Below are 20619 nucleotides of genomic sequence, written 5' to 3' on the forward strand. Positions count from 1 at the left end.
CATGAGGAACTTCAAAATGGAAAAGCCCATGCCTACAGATAAAACCACAAAACATTGCTATTCTATCAATATTTGTACAGCTACGGAGGTAAAATGTTAAGGAAAAGCATTTTAGATACAAACATTTCAGCCTTACATTATAAAGATATGAATCAGAACAGATACAAGACACAGTTGTATCTCCTGAACCATCTGTTTTAAAAGTAAATTTTAAACAAAATCATGTCAAGTTTAATCAGAAGTTGATTTACAATGTTCTCTCTGGCAATGAATTAGGATTCTGCTTTTCTTCCAAAAACATTTTAATGGCTAGTCTAAAAAGGCAGTAAGCCTCCCTCCAAATGCAGTTATCTGAAACTGTAGCTACTACTCCTGATTAAAAAAAGGAAAGAAAAAAAGAGCAGTTTTTGAATAAACAAGTAAGCAGCTGACAAAAACAGGATCCTGGTAGGCCTTGCCTGTCAGAAATGAAACAGAACAAACCGTTACATGGTAAAAGCTTTCTTTTAAACAAACACAACCTCACACACAGAGACTCAAAAGTTAGTTATCTCAGGTTAGCTAACAGGAGGGCTGCAGTTCACAACTACAGGAAGGGTTTCACAGCATCATCTGTTCCTCACACAAGCCTCACACCGAAGCAGCAATGTTGAAGCCACATGATGCAGGATGCTGTTCTGATGGCACAGACATTTATAACTTGCTGAAAAAGAATCCCTTCCAGTTCTTGAAACAGCTAGTGTCAGAGGAGGAAAATCTGTCACAAATACATCTACTCGCCTTCCTACAATTGCGTTGGCCAAAGGTCAGTAGCTGCTGCTGCTCCTGGAAGGGGTGGGAAGTTCTGCCAAGCACATGCCTTCTACTCATAGCAGACCTCTCTCTCTCTAAAATAAAACTCCCTAACATATTTTTAGAGGTTTGGCAATTAATTATTAAGTTTTCCTTCTCAGCCCTACAAATCAGGCTCTTCATATTAAGACAGCTTCATGTTTCAGTTGAAGCATAAGAACTATCAAAGAAATACAGCACTCCATCCCTTCAGTGTCTTTCTAAAAATACATGACTGATGAACAAAATACTGTCTACATCATGTTAAAAAAAAGGTTTGGTAGCATTCCTCTGGGAATGAGTACACACACACCCCAGCTTTGCTATCGCCAGCCAGAAGAAATTTATGCTGACAAATGCTTCATATAATACTCTTGTGGAGCCTCTGTAAATCAAATTCCAGTCAACAAATTCGGGACTTAATTCTAACCAAAAAATATACTTTTGGAACTAGAAGTTATTGCACTCTATCTTTTCACTGACTGTGAAACCAGAGTATCTGCCCAGTTTCTCCTTCCTACTTTTGCACAATTCTGTGGTGGCATGACAGACCGTATCACTTTTACGAACTCCCGCTGCCAACCTTTGCAAGATCTGCTTTGAGGTAACTGGGGTTTTTGATCTGATCACAGCATCTGCTTCCGTTTGTGTGCTGAGCAGACATTCCCTCTCCTTCCTAATAACTTTTTGCCCATTAAACACAGACTTAACACTGCCAGGAAATAAAATGTCTCCCACTCCTAGACCAAAGGCCCTAACTTGTTTTTGCAGGCAAAATCCAGTCTAGATTGTTGTTTTTGGTTTGTTTTTTTTTCATTAGTAGCACTGAAAATTTTGCTCTACTGTGCAAGGAAGAAGGCGAGCATACCGGTCTTACCTCTCTGGAAGGAGCTCTCCAGATGTCTATGGGACTTGATCACAGAGGAGAAAGCTTCCAGGCGTTTCTGAATGTTCACAGTGGCTGTTTTGACAACGTCTGCAGCAGATCCCTGAACAGTTGTATTCACAGCCTGTCGCTCTGCCTAAACAGAGATAGTTGTTCTCAAAACTGACCCCAAAAATGAAATCAAATCTAGCATGCCACATGTACTTCATTAAAAATAATAAATACATAGCCAAATACAGGCATAGTAACACCTCCAGATAAAGAATTTGTTACATCTGCCTGAAAGACAGACATGTTACAGACTAGCTTCAGCCACAAAATTTCTCCAGGTAACTGAGAAAAGCAGGATTTCCGCAAATTTAAAATTAATTAATATCAAGGGTAATAACCTGCAAGTCGCAAGCCACAAGAGGAAGAAGCATATGCACATGCTAACAGTTTCATGAGAAGCAGAAAAATCTCACAGTTAATCCAAGTATTATGAGAGACTTCAGCCTGTCTTCAAAACCATCAGAAATGGATAACCAAAGGCAAGAAGCTGGACTTCATAGACTAATAATCTGGTCTGCTGCACTGAACCCTGACTGCCAGAGCATGACAGCTCTGCAAAAACAAACCAGATCACACTGTGACACAACATTTTTTTTCACACAAGCAACCACTCTACTAATCCCCTCCTCAGACAAGTAAATTGTATGCAAAGGTTCTGCTCTCTTTGATTAGGGCTGAAACATCTGCAAAAAGTTATAAGTAAGCTGAAATTAAAGTGAGATAATTCATTAACTGGTCTTTAATATGATTTTAAAGAATAAATCAAAGTTGAACAGAAGGTACATCTACAAAGCTTCATGCTGAAGTATCCTTCAGATTAAATAGTCAAATCATCTCAAAAGTTTTTTGAAAGACTCCTTGTTTCCCTTTCAACTACTTGGAGTACTAACTCCCCCACTTCGTCCCTCTTCCACTCTAGTCTTTAATTCCACACAACCTGATTCATCTTCCTACTGAGAAGTATAATGCTTCCTCCCCACAGAAATGCGACATCTTCTCAGGGAGTCAATTCACTCTTACTGAAGTAAAGTCTATGACAGATGTGTCCAAAATGACCTTGAAAAAAAATAATGCCATTGCAAAGGCGTATATTAAGTAAATATTTCTCTAACAAGTTAGAGAAATTTTCCTCTGAGGGAAGATAAGAAAAGGAACAGATATCCAAAAATATAGGACTTAAATGCCCCTTCTTGTTCAAGTGCTGACAGCATATAACTTAGAAAGACTGCTGAGTGGGAGCAACTCAGCCTGAAGAGTTAAAGCACATCGCTGTGTGGAGGCTTTTTAAAATCATGTCCACTTATTTCAATGAATTACTCACTCCAGTTCCAACGTGGGAGTTGTGAAGTGAGGTTAGCACAGCGATGACAGCTGTACACCCAGTCACAGAAGACTTACGTCAAGCAGACCATGACAAAAGCTCTGTTATTCAGAGAACAACTGAGGGGGAAATAAACTAAGTGAGAAGTGGAAGGTCGTGACCAATATGGCTCATAGACCCTGTAAAACCATAAATACGGATATGCAAAGAAATCTAATACTTTCAAAATAATAAGATACAAATATAAATTAAAACAAAAAAACGTACTACACTCAACATACATGAGCTTTACTGTAGGGGTTTGGATCTTTGATAGCTGGCAGGTATCTTCGTCTTCCCAGGATGGTCTGCACAAACCCATCTCTTCTGCAGCTCCTCACTGTCTCCCTCAAGAATTTCTGAATCCCTGAGAAAGCGAAGAGAAAGTTTTCCTTAATATTGCAGATGCTCCACGTTGCCTTCTCACTAGGGTCACTGAAAGCGGTCTGGGACACCCAAGCAGCACAAAGGTAATTCTTAAATTTCCCTAGACCCTGCCAGTGTGCCAAGGGCACACCATCACTCACTCAGCCTACCCGCAGCTCTGCTGGGAAACCTATTCAGACTTTTGAGGTGGAAGTGAGGGCACAGTGTCAGGGTATCTGGCTGTGCACAAGGAGGTAGGAAGTCTGTTCTGCACAGTGCCAAGGCTCAGAGGATCATACATGTATTATTGATAATGGAGGGGTCAGGACCTGGACCAGCACTGGAAAGACAAGCAGTAGGAAGGGAGTGAGTTGAAAGCAGGTCAGAGCCCTTGATGCCTCAGGCTGCCTGACTTCAGGCTGCGTCACTTCACATTCTAGGATGAAAGAAACTCACCCACCTGCATTTTGCAAGGGAAGAAGTGAATCCACCAGGAGTGTTTAAAAGACATTTAGGCCAAAGAAAGGTGAGATAGGGAAGAGTACCTTTCACTGTAAGTTCAGGTAACAACTGCACTAAAGTGGAAAAAGTTAACTTCAGACAGTTCCTTTCCAAGGCTCACAAAAGATGAAATGTAAAAGGAGCTATTCAAGATCAAGACTGAAAGTGTTCATCAATTCATTAGGTATGTAATTTAGCACATCAGTTTGGCTATAGATAGAAGTGAAAATCCATAGGAACTGAAGTCACAAAACAAGGTACATCACGGAGTTTGTATGTATGCACGTGTAGTGAGAGGGCGGAAGCAGGAAGTCATTTCTAATGGTCTTGAGGGAGAGACTATCCAGAAATTGCTGGAGACAGACTCTTAATAGAACACCATTTCTCAGCATCTGTCTCCTAAAGAAACAAACCCTGAATCTTCAAAACATAATTTTCCAGCTCATTTCCAAGTTTTATGATTAGAACTAGCTGTCTCTCATCCCACTTGCTCTCCATTCATTTTCTGATTGCAGCTCTACTGTCTCTACAGCTTTCCTAAAAATGAACATGCTTCTTAAAAACGCAACAATGTCTTTTTACAAAGCATGGGAGAGCTGCTCTGAGCAGCTGGATAAAAGGGTAAGGGTAATACGCAGAACAGTTTAAAACTCAATAAAAGCAGAAGAGAGAAATGGTTATATTTGAAAATTTTAAGTGTGGTCTAAAGCAGTATAGTATAACCTTTGAAGCTGTGTGTTTTAATAAGGAAAAGAGTGTTTATTTTTCAGAAAGTTATGAGCTTTAAAACGAACCCCCAGGGCTTAGTAAGTAATTAATGTTTTTTTTAAAAAAAAAACAACAAAATAATTGATGTAATAAGCAAACAACAAGGTCCAAACAATGAATAAAACCAGACCATAGAGTAAAATATTATGGAGTATCAAACTACTGTGTTCACACACTGGACTTTCTCAAAACAAAAAGCTTTTTCAAAAAAGGTAGGTCTAGAGGGCTGAGACAAATTTAGGATTTGTAGAGAAGAGATTAAGAACAACAGCAACCCCCACCACACAGCCCCCAAACAGCCATATCCAAACCTGTGTATCTTGATTTGAAGGATTCAATGTAACTGGCAGCTTCATTTTCATCAATCCCCATCTGCTCGCCTAAAGATTTTGCTCCTATTCCATAGATGATTCCATAGCAAATCTGCCAGAGGACAGTGTGAAGAACCATCACCATATGGTGAGCCATGCAGAGAAAGCAGAGCCAAAACAAAATGTGACTGACTGGAAGACAAGTGTATTGGAACAAGGGCGAGCATTCAAGAAGACAGACTACCTCCGAGTCCAAGCTATTCATGCTGCTTTTCCTCATCTTCATCCTCCAAAACATGTCCTGGTTTCGGCTAGGATAGAGTTAATTTTCTTCTCAGTATCTAGCAGAATGCTATGTTTTGGATTTAGTATGCCAATTATGTTGATAACACGCTGATGTTTTTAGTTGTTGCTAAGTAATGGTTATATTAAGTCAAGCACTTTTCAGTTTCTTAGGCCCTGCCAGCAAGAAGGCTGGAGGGGCACAAGAAATCGTGAGAGGACACAGCCAGGACAGCTGGCCTGAACTCACCCAAAGGGATATTCCATACTGTGGGATGTCATGCTCGGTATATAAACTGGGGGGGAGCTGCCCAGGCCTGGCCAATTGCTGCTCAGGGACTGGCTGGGAATCAGTCAGCAGGTGGTGAGCATTGGTATTGTGCATCACTTGGGTTGCACAATCCATCTTTTGGATTATATTGCTTTTTCCCTCTCTCTCCCTCTCATTACAATTGTTGTTGTTGCCGTTATTATTATTACAGTTATTATATTCTATTTTATATATTCTATATAATATGTATTTTTATTATAATTATTAAATTGTCCTTATCTCAACCCCTGAGTTATACCTTTTCCCCACATCTCCTCCCCACCCTTCTGCAGGGAGAGCACGCAGCTGCGTGTACTTAGTTGCCAGCTGGGGTTACACCACAACACCCAGACAGCTCCAGCTGAAACGTATCGAGTGTGGGAGGACATACAAAGCAGCTACCGAACAATCACGGTCAAACCCAAACATAAGACCATACTATTGCGACTTCGTGATATTTCTTCGTGATGTTTTTAATGCTGAACTGTCCTGCCCAGAAAGCTGCTGCTGAGTTTTTTTTCCTAAAAATTACCTGTTTAGCTTGTTGCCTGGTCTTATCTCCAACAGCTTCAGGGTCAATCATTTTCCACTCTGCTGCAATGCTCTTAAAGACATCGGTACCCTCATTCAAGGCTTGAATGAGTCGACAGTCACAAGACAAATGAGCAAGGATCCTCAGTTCCAGCTGAGAGTAATCAGCGGCCAAGATTAAGCCACCTGAAGTCAAAATGTTAGCAGAAATCATTATTTCATAAATTACTCCAACACTCCAATCAATATTCCAGCAAGAAGGACTGAAGCTGTCCTTGCACCTTCCACAGTTTTCCACAGAAATTTCTATCAGACAAATCCTTACCAGTTTCCCCAGTGCCCAGGCCTGCCTGCTTTCCATCCAGCCCCTACACCTAGAACCAAAACCCCACAGACAAGTACCTGTGCAGGTGTCTCTGTCTAGCACCTGATAGGAATGCCTGGCACAGAGATCAGACCAGCAGGCTTGTACTAAGCCAGGGCAGGCAACGTGAGAACTGACATTTGGATAGCAAGAACACTAGGTAAGAGTGCAATTTGTATGTTAAGAGCTGCCTAAGCTACCTCTTAAAAAACAGGTATTCTTAAAGAGGAAATGAAGGTGTGAAGATCTGAAGTATAACATTTGAATACTTTGCCCAGCCAAACCTCTCTCCTTTACAGTCTTGTGAATGATTCTGAGGACATGCTAACTACTGCATTAGTCTTCCAAGTAGGCTGCTCAGTCAGATATATAGTCATCAATTCTTAACTCTTCATTAGATCTAGGATTTTTTGTTAAGTATGTTCTTAACAATTACAGAGCAGGATCTAGGCCTTACCTGGGAATGGAACAAAAGCATGCCTCATGCTAACAGAAAACGGTATTCCTCTTTCTTCAGATCTGCCTGCAGCCTGACCCTTTAAGCCATTAGGCAAAATGCTGGAACGCTTTCTACATCTGTGGAGACAAAGAATGACTGTTCTTCACCAATTCCTAAAACACTTAAAGACGCATAATCATTTTTGCCACAAAGAATCAGTGAAAACAAGTGAGACAGTAGCCTCTATTCTACTTTTCTGGACAATCCATACCTAAATTTGACCACGGGGGTACTAAACAGAGGCCACATGTACACCTGAAGGGATTTACTGACTCTGAACAGATTTAGGAGTGAATCTTCCTAGAACATTCAGGGTTTGGTCCAGAAATTGGATAATTCCACTCCCAAACAGGTAAGATGAAAAGCCTCAGATCTGTGATGGGTGCATTCCAGAAAGACAGCAAAGGAGTCCCTACAAGAATCCTAAAAATTCAACACCCCACCCTGAGTACCATGTCCTCTCTTAACATCATTCTCATACGCAGAATGCCTACACGAGCCCATACCCGGTACAGACAGAAAAATTTCCCCCACAACATTAGCCTGACTGCATGTGCGCGCACACACTGTAAAAGCAGAACAGAAATTGCAGAAGATGTGCTCATAAAACACTGCACTTCTTTAAAGACTGAGCAAAAAATTGCCCCAAAGCAACCAGGTGAGAAGTTTACAGCGGCAGCCAGGTGCTCTGCAGCCTCTCGGGGCTTGCTTAGCTCTCCTGTCCCACCAAGTCACCTGTAGCTGCAGACAGAATTGTATCCATCAGTGCACACACTGAACAGTGTGCAGCTGTGACACCATTCACACCACCTACTCCCGCCAGCACCAGTCTACCAGCCAGCCTGTTGGGTTCTTCTCTGGAAGTCAAAAGGCCTTTATACATCCTTGATGTCTGGGTCAGGGATCTGAGCAACTTCTTTATCAGAATGAAAAGGTATCTCTGAGATCAGAACTAGTTTCAGCAAAGTACAGAAAAGACATCAGGCTCTCCTCCCTTCTGCACTCCCTTTTCCTCTTATACTTTGTCATTTCAGGGATGGTAGGGATCAAGGAGATAAAAGATAGCACAGAAATCACTAAAATAAATTTTCAAAAGAAATCAAGGTGGGACAACATACAGGAACTGTACAGAAACACTGTCCAGCACAGGTTCCAAATTTGGTTGAATGAGTAAGGGCTTTATAACATGATCTAATTTAGCTACATTACTTTGGGCAGAAGCTTCTTACAACACATGAGGAAGGAGCAGTAATAGTAATTACCAAGATAAAAGACAGTTTGGACCAAAGCTTGGAAGGCCTATCAGACTTGGGCTGCATGACAGCTTCTTTTGTGCCAGCAGTCATTTCTGTGCCTTTAGGATCGCCCATCTTCCTAACACAATAGCTGCTTACCTAAGGAACGTAGTCCCAAAAGTCAGCCTGAGCAGCAGGCCTCTCCCAGAGTTCAGTAAGCACTCCGTTCCTTTGATGGGCCACTTCTCTACAGGGAAGACTAAGAACCCAGCCTACTCTCCAATCATCCTGCAAAGCTGCTGCAAGCCTGAGCACTGCCAGAGCTATTTCTCAGAACAACATTTCTGCGCCTCCATGGCTAGGCCTGTTCTTCTGAAGCAAGATGGACAAGAACCTGCTACTCCTGGTCTCTCTTCCCATGACCTACTCAAGGCAAAGGATGTTAGACACATGGTGGTAGGAAAAGACAGACAGAAGAGCCAAAAACTTCTGAAATTTCTCACATCTTTCTGTGGGCAAAAAGATATTAAAGACACTCAGATGACACATGTGGGACAAGAACCTGAATGGAAAGAGAAACTCAAAGGACAGAAAACCACCACCAAGTGGTATGAAGCCCCAAAGCTGACAAAAGATCCACCTTGATATTTCACTAGACTTCCACAGAACTGTTTAGGCATTGACATGTAATGCTGTTTGATTAACAGAAACCACATTTAGAAACTTCTGTTACCTGGTAGCTTCTGCAGGATCATTATCACAAACACAATTATTAACAAAGAATGAAAAACACGTTCACCCATGTTTCCTTACACAGGGAGTTACACATCATAAAACAAATGAACTTTCTTCTGCTTCTTCCACAATATTCTATCCTCTTTCAGAGTAGCTCTTAGAAAGTCAAACCAGATCCTAACTTCAGTTTAGTTACTTTTCCCACCCAGGCTTTCCATCCAACTGCTGGGAGCATAATGCTAATCTCACTGTAGGATTTCATAAAGAATTTCAAAAAGCAAGTGGCTATATGGAGCCACATGCTGTTAGTATTATTAGGTCTTTCATGTATCACTGACTTTTAGATATTTATTCCCCTAGAACTGTAAGAGAAACACTGAGTAACAAGTCACACTGACATGACAGCAGCCACAGGTAAAGTCAGAAAAGAGAAATTTGACAAGTCAACCACATTAAGATCAGAAGAGTAGGCTGAAGCTTTGCCAAGATCCTCCTACCTGCCCCTAGAAACAGCAAGAGAATTAACATTTCCATGGGCTTGGGAGGGTGGGCTTTCTTCAACCACAGTTGGCATTTCAATCTCAAAATCTCTTGGCACGTTCTGGATATTTGGCTCTGTAAAGGTTATTCGACCTGAGAAGGAAGAAGAGCAGAATTAAGTGAGGGTCCAAAAGATGTCTCTCTAACTTAACACAGCTGAACACACATCTGCATCTCCAAAAAACAAAGGGCAGGAGGGTGGGACAGGACACCATCACTAAGAAAATGGAAGAAAAGGAAAAGTAATTTGGGCTTAATGGACTTGAGATTGTTCCCCTGCAGCACTTCTGTACCACTAATAAGACACTCCCAAATCCAGAACCTGTTCCAGGGTCAGAGATTTACATGCTAATATGTGCAAGAAAATAATAATACTGCTCAGTGAACACAAAAGCTATTTTAACGTCTCTAGACTTTTGGGGCAGATTCACGTGAAACAAGTATTTCAATATTTTCATTTGGTTGCACTAGAGCACTGGCTTGACTTCCTATCTTTTTCCCATAGAAAAGCTGTCCACCACACACACACAAAGAAAAAAAAAAGTGAGGATTTTAAACACATTTCTTTACCTGTAGCTGTGTGAGTCTGTGACACTGGATATATCCTTTCCATACCCAGTGCAGAATTCAATCGTTTTTCCCTCTGTAGTGGAAACACCACTTTAGTAATGGCATTGTTGATCCTCCTCCATTCCAATATCAGCCCTGGCAACGGGTGAAGTGTCTTCAATTTCTCCAAAACATCCTTGTGGGCAGAAAAAGGCATAACTACAGTCAACTGCATTTAAAGCTTTATAAATAAAGTTTTTGCAGTTCTGCAGGAAAAAGCAACTCCTTCACCCACAGTGAACTTCTGGTGTCACTGCCTGAAAATTAAATGGCTATCCCCTCCACTTACACCGCCTACACCTGGGCAATCAAAGCACCACAAGATACGGCTGCAGTTTTGTTACACACAAGAATGCAAGCACTTCTTTTTGGACTTTTGTATCCTCATCACCACCCTCAGCCTGCACCAAAAAATAAATCACCCAAAATGATCAAATAAAGCATCATTTGCCATAGGTCCCCTATGCTGTCTCCTCTTGCCCAGTGTTAATGCTCCTCCTCCATCTTCTTGCATATTTCTCTCCCTGCTCTCTCCTATCCATACATTAGGAAATCATAAAATGAAGCCCTTGACCACGCTCCTTGAAAGACAATGCTGATCACTAGCAATCAAATCCTTTCAGTTAAATCAGAAACATGAAGGGACTAACAAGACTTTCAAAAGATAGTGGCATGCAAATATTTCTCAAAATAACATTTCTTTGTATTCAGCAGGCAGCTGCAGCTTCATCCCTCCACATCACAAAAGGAAGAAATCCTCACTTTGCTTCTTGCTCCCTGCTCTGCCACCAGCACCGCACTCACTTCTTCACTGCCACTTGAGTTTTGGAAATCAATACTTGTCTTCCAAGCACTGACTATACTGAACAAGGGGAAACTAAGAAAACAACACAGATTAACGAGTCCTGAAAACAGGGAACGTGTATCTGCCAGTATCACTTGTCTGGCAAGAGCACCCATTAGCCTGCAGCAGCTGGTATTAACAGCTCCACAGGATTTATCAGCCGGCCAGCATGTCAATAGCCTTCACATGTATACAAGCTCTTGATATACCGGATCTGATAAGCCATCAGGCCAGCCACTCTGAAGACAAATTCTCTGAAGCACAAAATACAGAAATGGTAGAACCAGGCAGGGGAAATATTGTATTTAATCACCATGGTATTTAAGTATGTTTCAATACTACTGGGGACAGCCTTGGCTGCAGTGACCATGAGGTGGTGGAGTTCAGGATCCTGAATGGCAGAAGCAGGGATACGTAGGATTGCAACCCTGGACTTCAGGAGAGATAACTTTGACCTCTTCAAGGGTCTACTTGGAGGAATCCCATGTGTTAGGGCTCTGGAATGTAGGGGGGTTCCAAGAGAGATGGCTAATATTTAAGCATCACTTCTTCCAAGCTCAAGACAAGTGCATCCCTATGAGTAAGAAATCAACAAGAAATCAAGCAAACGGGTCAGGAGGCCTGCGTGGATGAGCAAGGAGCTACTGGCAAAACTTAAACAGAAAAAGGAAGTTTACGGAATGTGGAAAAAGGGACAGGCCACTTGGGAGGAATACAGGAACAGTGCCAAAACATGCAGGGATGTGTTGAGGAAGGCTAAGGTCCATCTGGAATTAAATCTGGCAAGAGACGTCAAGGACAACAAAAAGGACTTCTTCAGGTACATGAGTAGGAAAAGCACGACTAGGGAAAACATGGGCCTGCTGCTGAATGAGATGGGTGCCCTGATGATGAAGAACACAGAGAAGGCAGAGTTAGTGAATGCTGCCTTTGCTTCGGTCTTTACTGCCAAGGCCAGCCCTCAGGAACCCCAGACCCTGGAAGCAAGAAAGGAAGTCTGGAGAAAGGAAGGCTTTCCCTCGGTCAAGGAAGATCAGGTTAGAAATCACTTAAGCAAACCTGACACCCACAAATTCATGGGCCTCCATGGGATGCACCCCCAAGCGCTGAGGGAGCTGGCAGGTGTTATTGCTAAGCCACTCTCTATCATCTTTGAAAGGTCATGGAGAACAGGAGAAGTACCTGAGGACTGGAAGAAAGACGGTGTCAACTCTAGCCTTCAAAAAGGGCAAGAAGGAGGACCCAGGAAACTACAGGCCGGTCAGCCTCACCTCCATCCCTGGTAAGGTGACAGAACAGCTCACCCTGGATTTCGTCTCTAAGCACATGGAGGAAAAGAAGGTTATCAGGAGTAGTCAACATGGATTCACCAAGGGGAAATCATGCCTGACTAACCTAACAGCCATCTATGATGGAATGACTGGCTGGGTAGACAAAGGGAGAGTGGTGGATGTTGTCTACCTTGATCTGCTGCCTTTTGACACTGCCCCTCATAACACACTCATATGCTCGGGAAGCATGGGTTAGATGAGCAGCGAGGTGGACTGAGAACTGGCGGAATGGCAGAGCTCAGAGGGTTGTGCTCAGCGGCACGGAGTCTTGCTGGAGGCCAGTAGCTAGCGGTGTCCCCAGGGTTGGTACTGGGTCCAGCCTTGTTCAACTTACTCATCGACGACCTGGACGAGGGACAGAGCGTGCCCCCAGCAAGTTCTGCTGAAGATACAAAGCTGGGAGGAGCGGCTGATCCACCAGACGGCTGCGCGGCTCTTCAGCGAGACCTGGACAGGCCGGAGAGCTGTGCAGAGAGGAACCTCATGAAGTTCAACCGAGGCAAGTGCAGGGTCCTGTCCCTGGGGAGTGACAGCCCCATGCACCAGCATGGGCTAGGGGCTGGCTTGTTGGAAGGCAGCTCTGCAAAGGCGGCCCTGGGAGGGCTGGTGGACAGCAGGGTGCCCACGGGCCAGCAGTGTGCCCGTGTGGCCAAGGCAGCCAGTGGTACCCGGGGGCGCATTAGGAGGAGGGTGGCCGGCGCACTGAGGGAGGCGATCCTCCCCCTCTGCTCTGCCCTGGTGAGGCCGCATCTGCAGTGCTGTGTCCAGTGCTGGGCTCCCCAGTTCAGGAGAGACAGGGAGCTACTGGAGAGGGTCCAGCAGAGGCTGCAGAGATGATCAGGGAAGGGAGCACCTCCCTTATGAGGAAAGGCTGAGAGAGTGGGCCTGCTTAGCGTGGAGAAGAGAAGACTGAGAGATCTTATAAATGCATACAAATACTTCAAGGGCAAGTGCCAAGAGGATGGGGCCAGGCTCTTTTCAGTGGTGCCCAGCCACAGGACAAGGCACGATGGGCACAAACTGCAACACAGGAAGTTCCATCTGAATATGAGGAAAAATTTCTTTACTTTGAGGGTGACAGAGCACTGGAATAGGCTGTCCAGAGAGGCTGTGGGGTCTTCTCTGGAGACACTCAAAACCCACCTGGACGCAACTGTGCAACCTGCTGTAGGTGACCTTGCTTTAGCAGGGGGTTGGACTAGATGATTTCCAGAGGTCCCTTTCAACCCTGACCATCCTGTGATTCAAGCTGATGTTGAAAAATTCTGCTACTGGCTTTACAAAATTATTGTGCTATTTTGGTCTTACACGTGGTTTGGGAAGTCAAATTCTGCCCTATTTATTCTTATTGAAGCCTGCTCTTTATAGTCATGTCCTCACTATACTCAGGCTTTAGGAGAGTAGCAGGAGTTAATAACTGCTAACAGAGAAGGCAGAATCCAGTTTGAATTTCCAGTGGTAACTGGAAGAGCAAAAGGCAGTTAAAGTTTACTTATTTAAGTCAGCATACCTAACTCCAATGTATCCAAGCAGCAAATACGTGAAGTAAGAGGGAGTTATTTTTACAGTCACTTTCAGACTAGCACCAGACATTACTGTACCTTGGTTGCACTGAACTGCTTGCTTAGCCTAACCCTGTTTCCTTTAGCACTTGCTCTTCTTGTGTAACCCAGAGTTTTCTTGTTCCCTGGAACCTTCACATCTCCACCTTGTGGCAACTTCAGCTCCAGGAACAAAACCTGAAAAAGGCCAGCATTTAAAATCAGTTTCTGCATGCTACTCTCACGGGAAAACAAAAAGCAACTGAGCACTTAAACAGCTTGTTCCAACCAAAGAATAAAATGAAGGCTTCAGGTAATTAAAAAGCTGATTAAAGATCTCTGCTATCAAAGTCATTCCTCCTCATTTTAATTAACTACAAAATGCAATCTAAAATCTCATTTTCTGAACACTGTAAGTTTCAGTCCAGAGGTATTTTTTTAGAAAAGGTAATTACCTCCATCCAATAAGTGAGGTAACTGCTGACAGTCAACTGTAATAAAACATGAAGTTAAGATGACTAAAAGTGGGAAGAAGATCAGTGAAAACAAAAAAGAGATGTTAGCAGGGAGCAAGTTCCAGAGCAACACGAATGGCATAGAAGGAGGTGGTCAGATATACCTTTTACAGAATAGCCATAATATTAGGCTTTCTAACAAAATTGCCAAGAACTGGAAAGTTAAGTATATGTTCACTTGTTGACAGACAGAATACGGTTCTTCATTTTTCATTCTATGTTTCTATTTAGTACTACACACTATTTAGCAGCTATTGTGTTTCATTTCGCAGCTGGCAGAAGAAAATAGAAGCTTTTCTCTTGCACATTTATGTAGTACAAAAATTTTACTGACACAAAATTAGAAGGGTAAAACTCTAACCTATACAAGATACTTTACATGATTCCTACAAAAATTTCCACATGAGAAACAAGCTGCTGTAGTTCAGAGAACAGTATTTCAGAAAAAACGGTCCTTTCCCTTTTCCTTGAAGCAAAGTGAGACTGGACTTGAGCATTATTGAAGGGGTTCTAACTCAGACTACTGTTACCAAGCAAAACTTCTGCATTTGCAACAAAGGAGGAATATTTCTGTTGAACTTCTTCTAGTGACAGCTGCTTGTAAATTTTGACTACCTCTATATAATGTACAACCCCGCAACAAGAAATTAGTATATAGAAAAGAAATAAATGGGAAAAAATCACGCACAACAATTATAATATATTCCTATGATTCCATGTAATGTATGTTAAAAATATGTATAGCAAAGTTCTTCAGGAATAGAAGTATTGCTAATTTACATAGAAATCTGTTTCTTAGGCTTTAAAAAAAACCCAGTTCTATACAGGTTCTTAGAAAGAGACAGTACTTGATTCAAAACTTTTAAAGCAGTCTCCTCCTCTTTCATGGGTACCAATGCAACTTATCCAGCACAACTATTCTTAGACTCAGACTACGTGATATCACATCTCATGTGCATAATACTGGTACTGCAAAAAACCTTCTCTAGTCCCACACTATTCATCCAAAATATTCCAAAAGCCATTTAATCGGCAGATCATCTCATGTGCTGTGAGACACCAAGGTACTATACAAACAACATGCTTATTTCCACCTGGGTTTTATTTCCAACATGTATATTTCTACTTCTACGTTCTTTATTCCTGCTAAAAAGTTACCAGAAATCAGAATGACCACTAACAAGCAGGAGACGCACAGCACCTTGCACGCAGCAAGCTCACACTGAGCGCAGACAAATCAACTCTGAGCAGAGTTCCACTTGCATTTTGTCTTTTCTTCACAGTCTGCCCAAAAAGTTTTTTTCTTAAGTCTAAGCAAAAGCCTCTTGAGGGTAATTTCCTAAAGTTCTGCCCCTCCCACCCTAACCCTCACCTACCTCTGCAATGTCATCAGGGCTCGTCAAGGAGAAGCTGTGGCCTGCCAGCTGATACGCCTTGGTCTCAATCTCACTCAGTTTAGCTTCCATGACCTGTTTCTGAGTTTCATACGCTGCCGTGCTAAAACCAATGCCATTCAGCTCCAGCAGAGCCAGGCAGTAATGGGTGGGCATCTCCACTTTAGAAAATACATCTGTAGTAAGTACAAATCCCAAGAAAAACTTTTAATACATCAAAAATAGATCAACTGCAGAACAACAGATTAAAAAAACAACAACTGGGGAATCCCCAAGATTTTAAAATCCTGAATGTCCTGACACACTGAAATCTTTCAGTATAGATTCAGTTTAAGTACTTCTGTTTCTGGAATGTTTTATAGTAAGAAATATTTCATAATAAGTATTCCAGAACTTTTTATCACAAAAGAATTTTAAGAGAATAAAAACTTAAAATTTTTTTTCTAAGAAATACATGCCTTTTTGTATATTGACATTTTATGAACCACAAGTATGTATATATATATATAATGTAAATGCATAAAATAAATGCATATAATGTAAGGCTTTCTAACTTGATACACTTTCATTCCACCACCCACAACTTTTTAAAATGTTCTAATGTTTAGACATCACAATCATTAACGATGCAGTAAACTTGCAACAGAAGACTTCAGTGAGACTGGCCCCTAATCTTAGGCTTTGGATACAGTTTCGGGGGAACAACCACAAAGCCCACCAATAGGTATGAGCTGCTTTTTTTTTTTGGGGGGGGGGGGGTTGGTGCGCAGGGGGAGTTCTTTGCTTGTTTTTAAACAAAGACAAGCACTCAGCAAATGCTAGTGCAAACATACTGGCTCATTCACTATGGGATCACAACAGTTTCATGGACACAACACATATACGGCAAACAATGTTTATATGGGCAGGCTAAAGAGCAAGACATCTCCTTCAGAAAACATCCAAGGATTTTAGAAACTTCTGACAAGGAAATGAAAAAGCTTTGGAAAACATTAATGAAAAACCACAGACAGACCCATAAGTCCCCTCAAAAAGGCCGGGGCACTCACCTGGGAGGTAGAGATCTGCTTGATTCAGCCTTAAAATAGACTCTGCTATTGCCTTAACTGATGGAACTGGTGGATATTTGGGATATAAAAATTATATCTTAATTTAGGGGTTTTGACAAAACAGATGTACCTCCAAGGGAAGTTTTCTCTTTTAACAAATGAACATTTTGCCACAGAATATACTTAGATAAGAACTTCCAAATCTCCTCTTTTCTCCACCGTTCATTCAGCCTGTGGTAGCACAGCTACCTTTATCCCCTCCATCTTTGCCCCCAAGTGGAGGAGCTCTCTTTACCTGTCAGATTTTGCTTCTGTAATTCATTATGGAGTTGGCTCATGACATTGAAGATAAGCACAGACTCTATTGCTGCTCTGTACCGCCCCGAACGATCTCCGCTGGCACTAAGCCCCAGGCTCTGCACGCCTTGGCCGGTGCCTACCCCTTCCAGTAGAGGTAGCTCGTTGGGGAGAAAGTTAGTCACCATGTTGTGAAGTGTACGTTCCTTAGAGCCAGAATCAAGCAGCCAACATGCAACCTTAAAAAGGGAGACCTCCATGAGACTTTTTTTTACATTTTAGTCATAATACAATGTAAATATTTAATGCAAGGTTATAGTGCAGATAATTTTTCTTGATTCAGCAGGCAGACTAGAATAATTTGTATAAGATTTACATTATTTCAGATAAAATCTTCAAGAGGGCATAAGTCACTGAAAAAGCATCACTCTCGCTCAGTCAGTTCCGCACATTTGAAAACCTTATCCTCTGTCAACTAAACACATCTAGAAGTGTTGTCCTCAGGTTTTTTCATTTATTAAAACCTAACACAAAGAAGATTAAATGTGAAAATCAGGATCAAAACACCTTTAATCTGAAAACTAATTTTTTACAAACCAGAACTTGCTATTGATCAAGCTGAGCTCTCCTGTTTTTTGTACATCGGCACTAGTACCAAGAAATCTGCAAGGCAAATTTTATTTGTGGTAAGCCTCATACCTCCCACTGCCTTCAAAGCAATTTTGTGTATTTCAATTTCTTGTGTCAAAATAGGATGAAACAGGTTTCTGCATTGTCTCTGTCATGCAAGCAGAAAACCATATGGAGGGAGGTTGCATGAATGTGTGTGTATGTATATATTCATTGCACCACTAAAATGAACAAATATGAGTATGTCTCCGTCTAATACATGGAACATTGCAGGGAAAGGTGCTACTTTTATTGTTCTTTAATTTTACCCTAAAACTATGTATTGCCATGAAAAGCTAAGTTTGTCCTTGTGTTGAACACCTTAGCTATTTACCTGCAGACTTTAATATCACCATGACGCTATTCAGCCCATGTGTGATGCAACCTTTCAAATTCAACACCAGAAATTTCTATGCATCTAGAGCTCTTCCTAACAAGGACAAGAAGGTGCTTTTACCTCCTTCTAGTGTTTCGAGTTATAAGTGGTACCCAAACCTTTGGTAATTACATGTAAACTTTGTTCTGTTTTAAGAAAATAGGAGTAGCAAGGTGGTCCACACACATAGTGAGTAAATCTTTTGCTTACAAAGTCTTCTGCTCTCAGAATCAATAATCTGACCAGAAGCACTTCTGCCATTTCAGCCCCAGGCTTCTTCAAAACAAGAGTTCCGTCCTGTCCATTGGGACAGGGGAGAGATTTAACCTCATCCTCCTCACTCAAGCAATCAGATGTGAAAGACTAATGTGTTAACCTATCACTGAACCTGCTCTGTTTCTCTTGCGGGCACCATGAACAAACAGGAAAAGAAGTCTCCTCTAAATACTGTTCTAGATTTCCCACTGGAAGAAAATGTCCCTAAACCCCCTGACAGGTGTGCATATTCAAATCTAAATAACAGAAGGAAAGTACCAGAAGGTACTCCTATCTTTCCACTGGTATGTTTAAATTTACAGTTTTACCCAAGCGAAAATTCTTAATCCTGCAAACCTTTGGGTCCTCAAAACTTCCTTCCAAGGAGATGCCACAAGCCATCACCAGAGTCTTGTAGTGCTGAATGAAGTTATACATGACAAGTGAGCGCTCCTGCTTGGGCTTCTGCAGGTAGAGCTGCAGATGATACAGTCTCTCTGTTACAGATAGGTTTTTGTCCAAAGGTGGTGGTGCCAAACTCATACTGATTTCTAAGGCAGAAAATAAAAGGAAAAACCATCTTTTTACCCACTGTGTGATAAGAAAGGCAAGAGAAAAATCTTCAAAGCAATCATCTAAGGCACAAGAACTACAGCTGGACTGTGAACAAACAGAAATAAATCTACACTGATATTACGTGTTTTATCAAACCAGAGAAGGCTCCCAAAAGCAATATGCTGTGTCTGTACTACTAAACAAAGGATAGCCAGAAATTAAACCCTAGTCATGAGCAGGTAGCACAGATTGTGTTATGGTCAGCATTCTAGCATCAGATTTGTTCTGGAGAGCAATAATTGGAAAAGGTTAAAAGAGGAAAAGCAAGTAAGCTGAACAAAACATGGGAGTGAGCAACATTTTAGCCATATGCATGCTTAGCAGTCCAGTGCTTGAGCAAATTACCTAGCCTTATTATACAAGCAGAACAGATGTATCCACAGCAACACATTCAAGAATGTTGAACGCTTAAGACTGCTGAGTAGTATGGTAAATTACTCCATCACACAACTGAGCTGGGTCCGGGACACTCAAAACACTTTCAAGTACAAATCTGTTGAAGGTGCTTTCTTGAAATGCAGTGTCATGTAACACAGCACAGCCTGTCTGCTCACTTACCCGTCTGGTCTTGTATCTCCTGCAAAGAGATATAGTAGGCATCTCTTCCACCCCAACATACTGCCAGTCCAACTACCAAGATGTCTTCACAGCCTTGGACAGGAAATCCATCATCTTTAACTTTCGTCCACTGAGGAGAATTTGCTAAAGGAATAATTTTAAAATTACAATTATAAAATGGCATCTATAAATACAGTTTAGATCCTGAAAATGTAAATTTTCAGTTGAATCTAAATCTCTCACAAGTTGAATATATACCTTCATTTTTATCTATAGGTAGAAAAATCTGTGTTTCTTTGGGGGTGGGGGGGAATATAGCAAAACTCCAGAATAGTAAAACTTTCTCTTAAAAGAAGCAACCACCCATACAGCATCCTTATAGAAGTCTGGCCTTTCACAGCAATCTCTTCAAGAGTTGAGACAGAGTTTTATTTCAAGAGTTTTATTTCCCTCTGAAATAAAATATTTCACATTTGTCTGTCAAAAATATATTTTGATAGTTAAGAAATTTTGTTGTTGTTATGGCAATATGACAGTGAAGAATCTGACTCTGCTTTATCTTGTTATTTTAAAGGAAGAGTATGCTTATACAGCAGCAGAAAACTGCAGCATACGAACACTTCTGTGCAAAAAAAAAAAGCAGCAATATTGCAACAACCCAGACATTGATCTGAATTTCACACATGCATATACTGAACCAAGTTTACTTCTTGCAAACTAGAAAATATTTGACCTTGGTTCAGAGGCAGTCCTGAAAGTACCACTGCTCAGTGAAACCCTGAACAATCTGTACAGTTTACTGTTAAATATATTATTCATTTCTACAATATGCTAAAACTTGTTTATGACATGGAAAGATACAGGTGATAAAGGGACTGCACAATGTAAGTCCATTTCAAAATTAGATACACAATGAAATGTTACCAATATTTACATGTTTTTACATACAAACAAGCCGCTAACACTTAATTTCTATCACCAAAGACCTGCCAGTGA

General features: G+C 41.5%; 1 protein-coding gene across 5 annotated transcripts in view; it reads right to left on the reverse strand.

Moving 5' to 3' along the window:
- The window catches only part of POLQ (DNA polymerase theta), a 57818-nt gene that overhangs the window by 4573 nt on the left and 32626 nt on the right, over nt 1–20619 (reverse strand). For 4 of the 5 annotated variants that reach the window (XM_037387443.1, XM_037387446.1, XM_037387445.1 and 1 more), the window contains 12 exons: nt 19624–19767; nt 18808–19001; nt 17149–17389; nt 15787–15980; nt 13956–14093; nt 10141–10315; nt 9528–9663; nt 7019–7137; nt 6199–6383; nt 5075–5186; nt 3371–3495; nt 1709–1853 (listed from right to left, as the gene is read on the reverse strand). In XM_037387443.1, the coding sequence (XP_037243340.1) occupies nt 1709–1853; nt 3371–3495; nt 5075–5186; nt 6199–6383; nt 7019–7137; nt 9528–9663; nt 10141–10315; nt 13956–14093; nt 15787–15980; nt 17149–17389; nt 18808–19001; nt 19624–19767 (1908 nt within the window). The remainder of the gene's footprint in view (nt 1–1708; nt 1854–3370; nt 3496–5074; nt 5187–6198; nt 6384–7018; nt 7138–9527; nt 9664–10140; nt 10316–13955; nt 14094–15786; nt 15981–17148; nt 17390–18807; nt 19002–19623; nt 19768–20619) is intronic. The other variant, XM_037387444.1, reaches the window with a different exon arrangement.

This window comes from Falco rusticolus, chromosome 5 (genome assembly GCF_015220075.1).
Source record: "Falco rusticolus isolate bFalRus1 chromosome 5, bFalRus1.pri, whole genome shotgun sequence".
Taxonomy (NCBI): domain Eukaryota; kingdom Metazoa; phylum Chordata; class Aves; order Falconiformes; family Falconidae; genus Falco; species Falco rusticolus.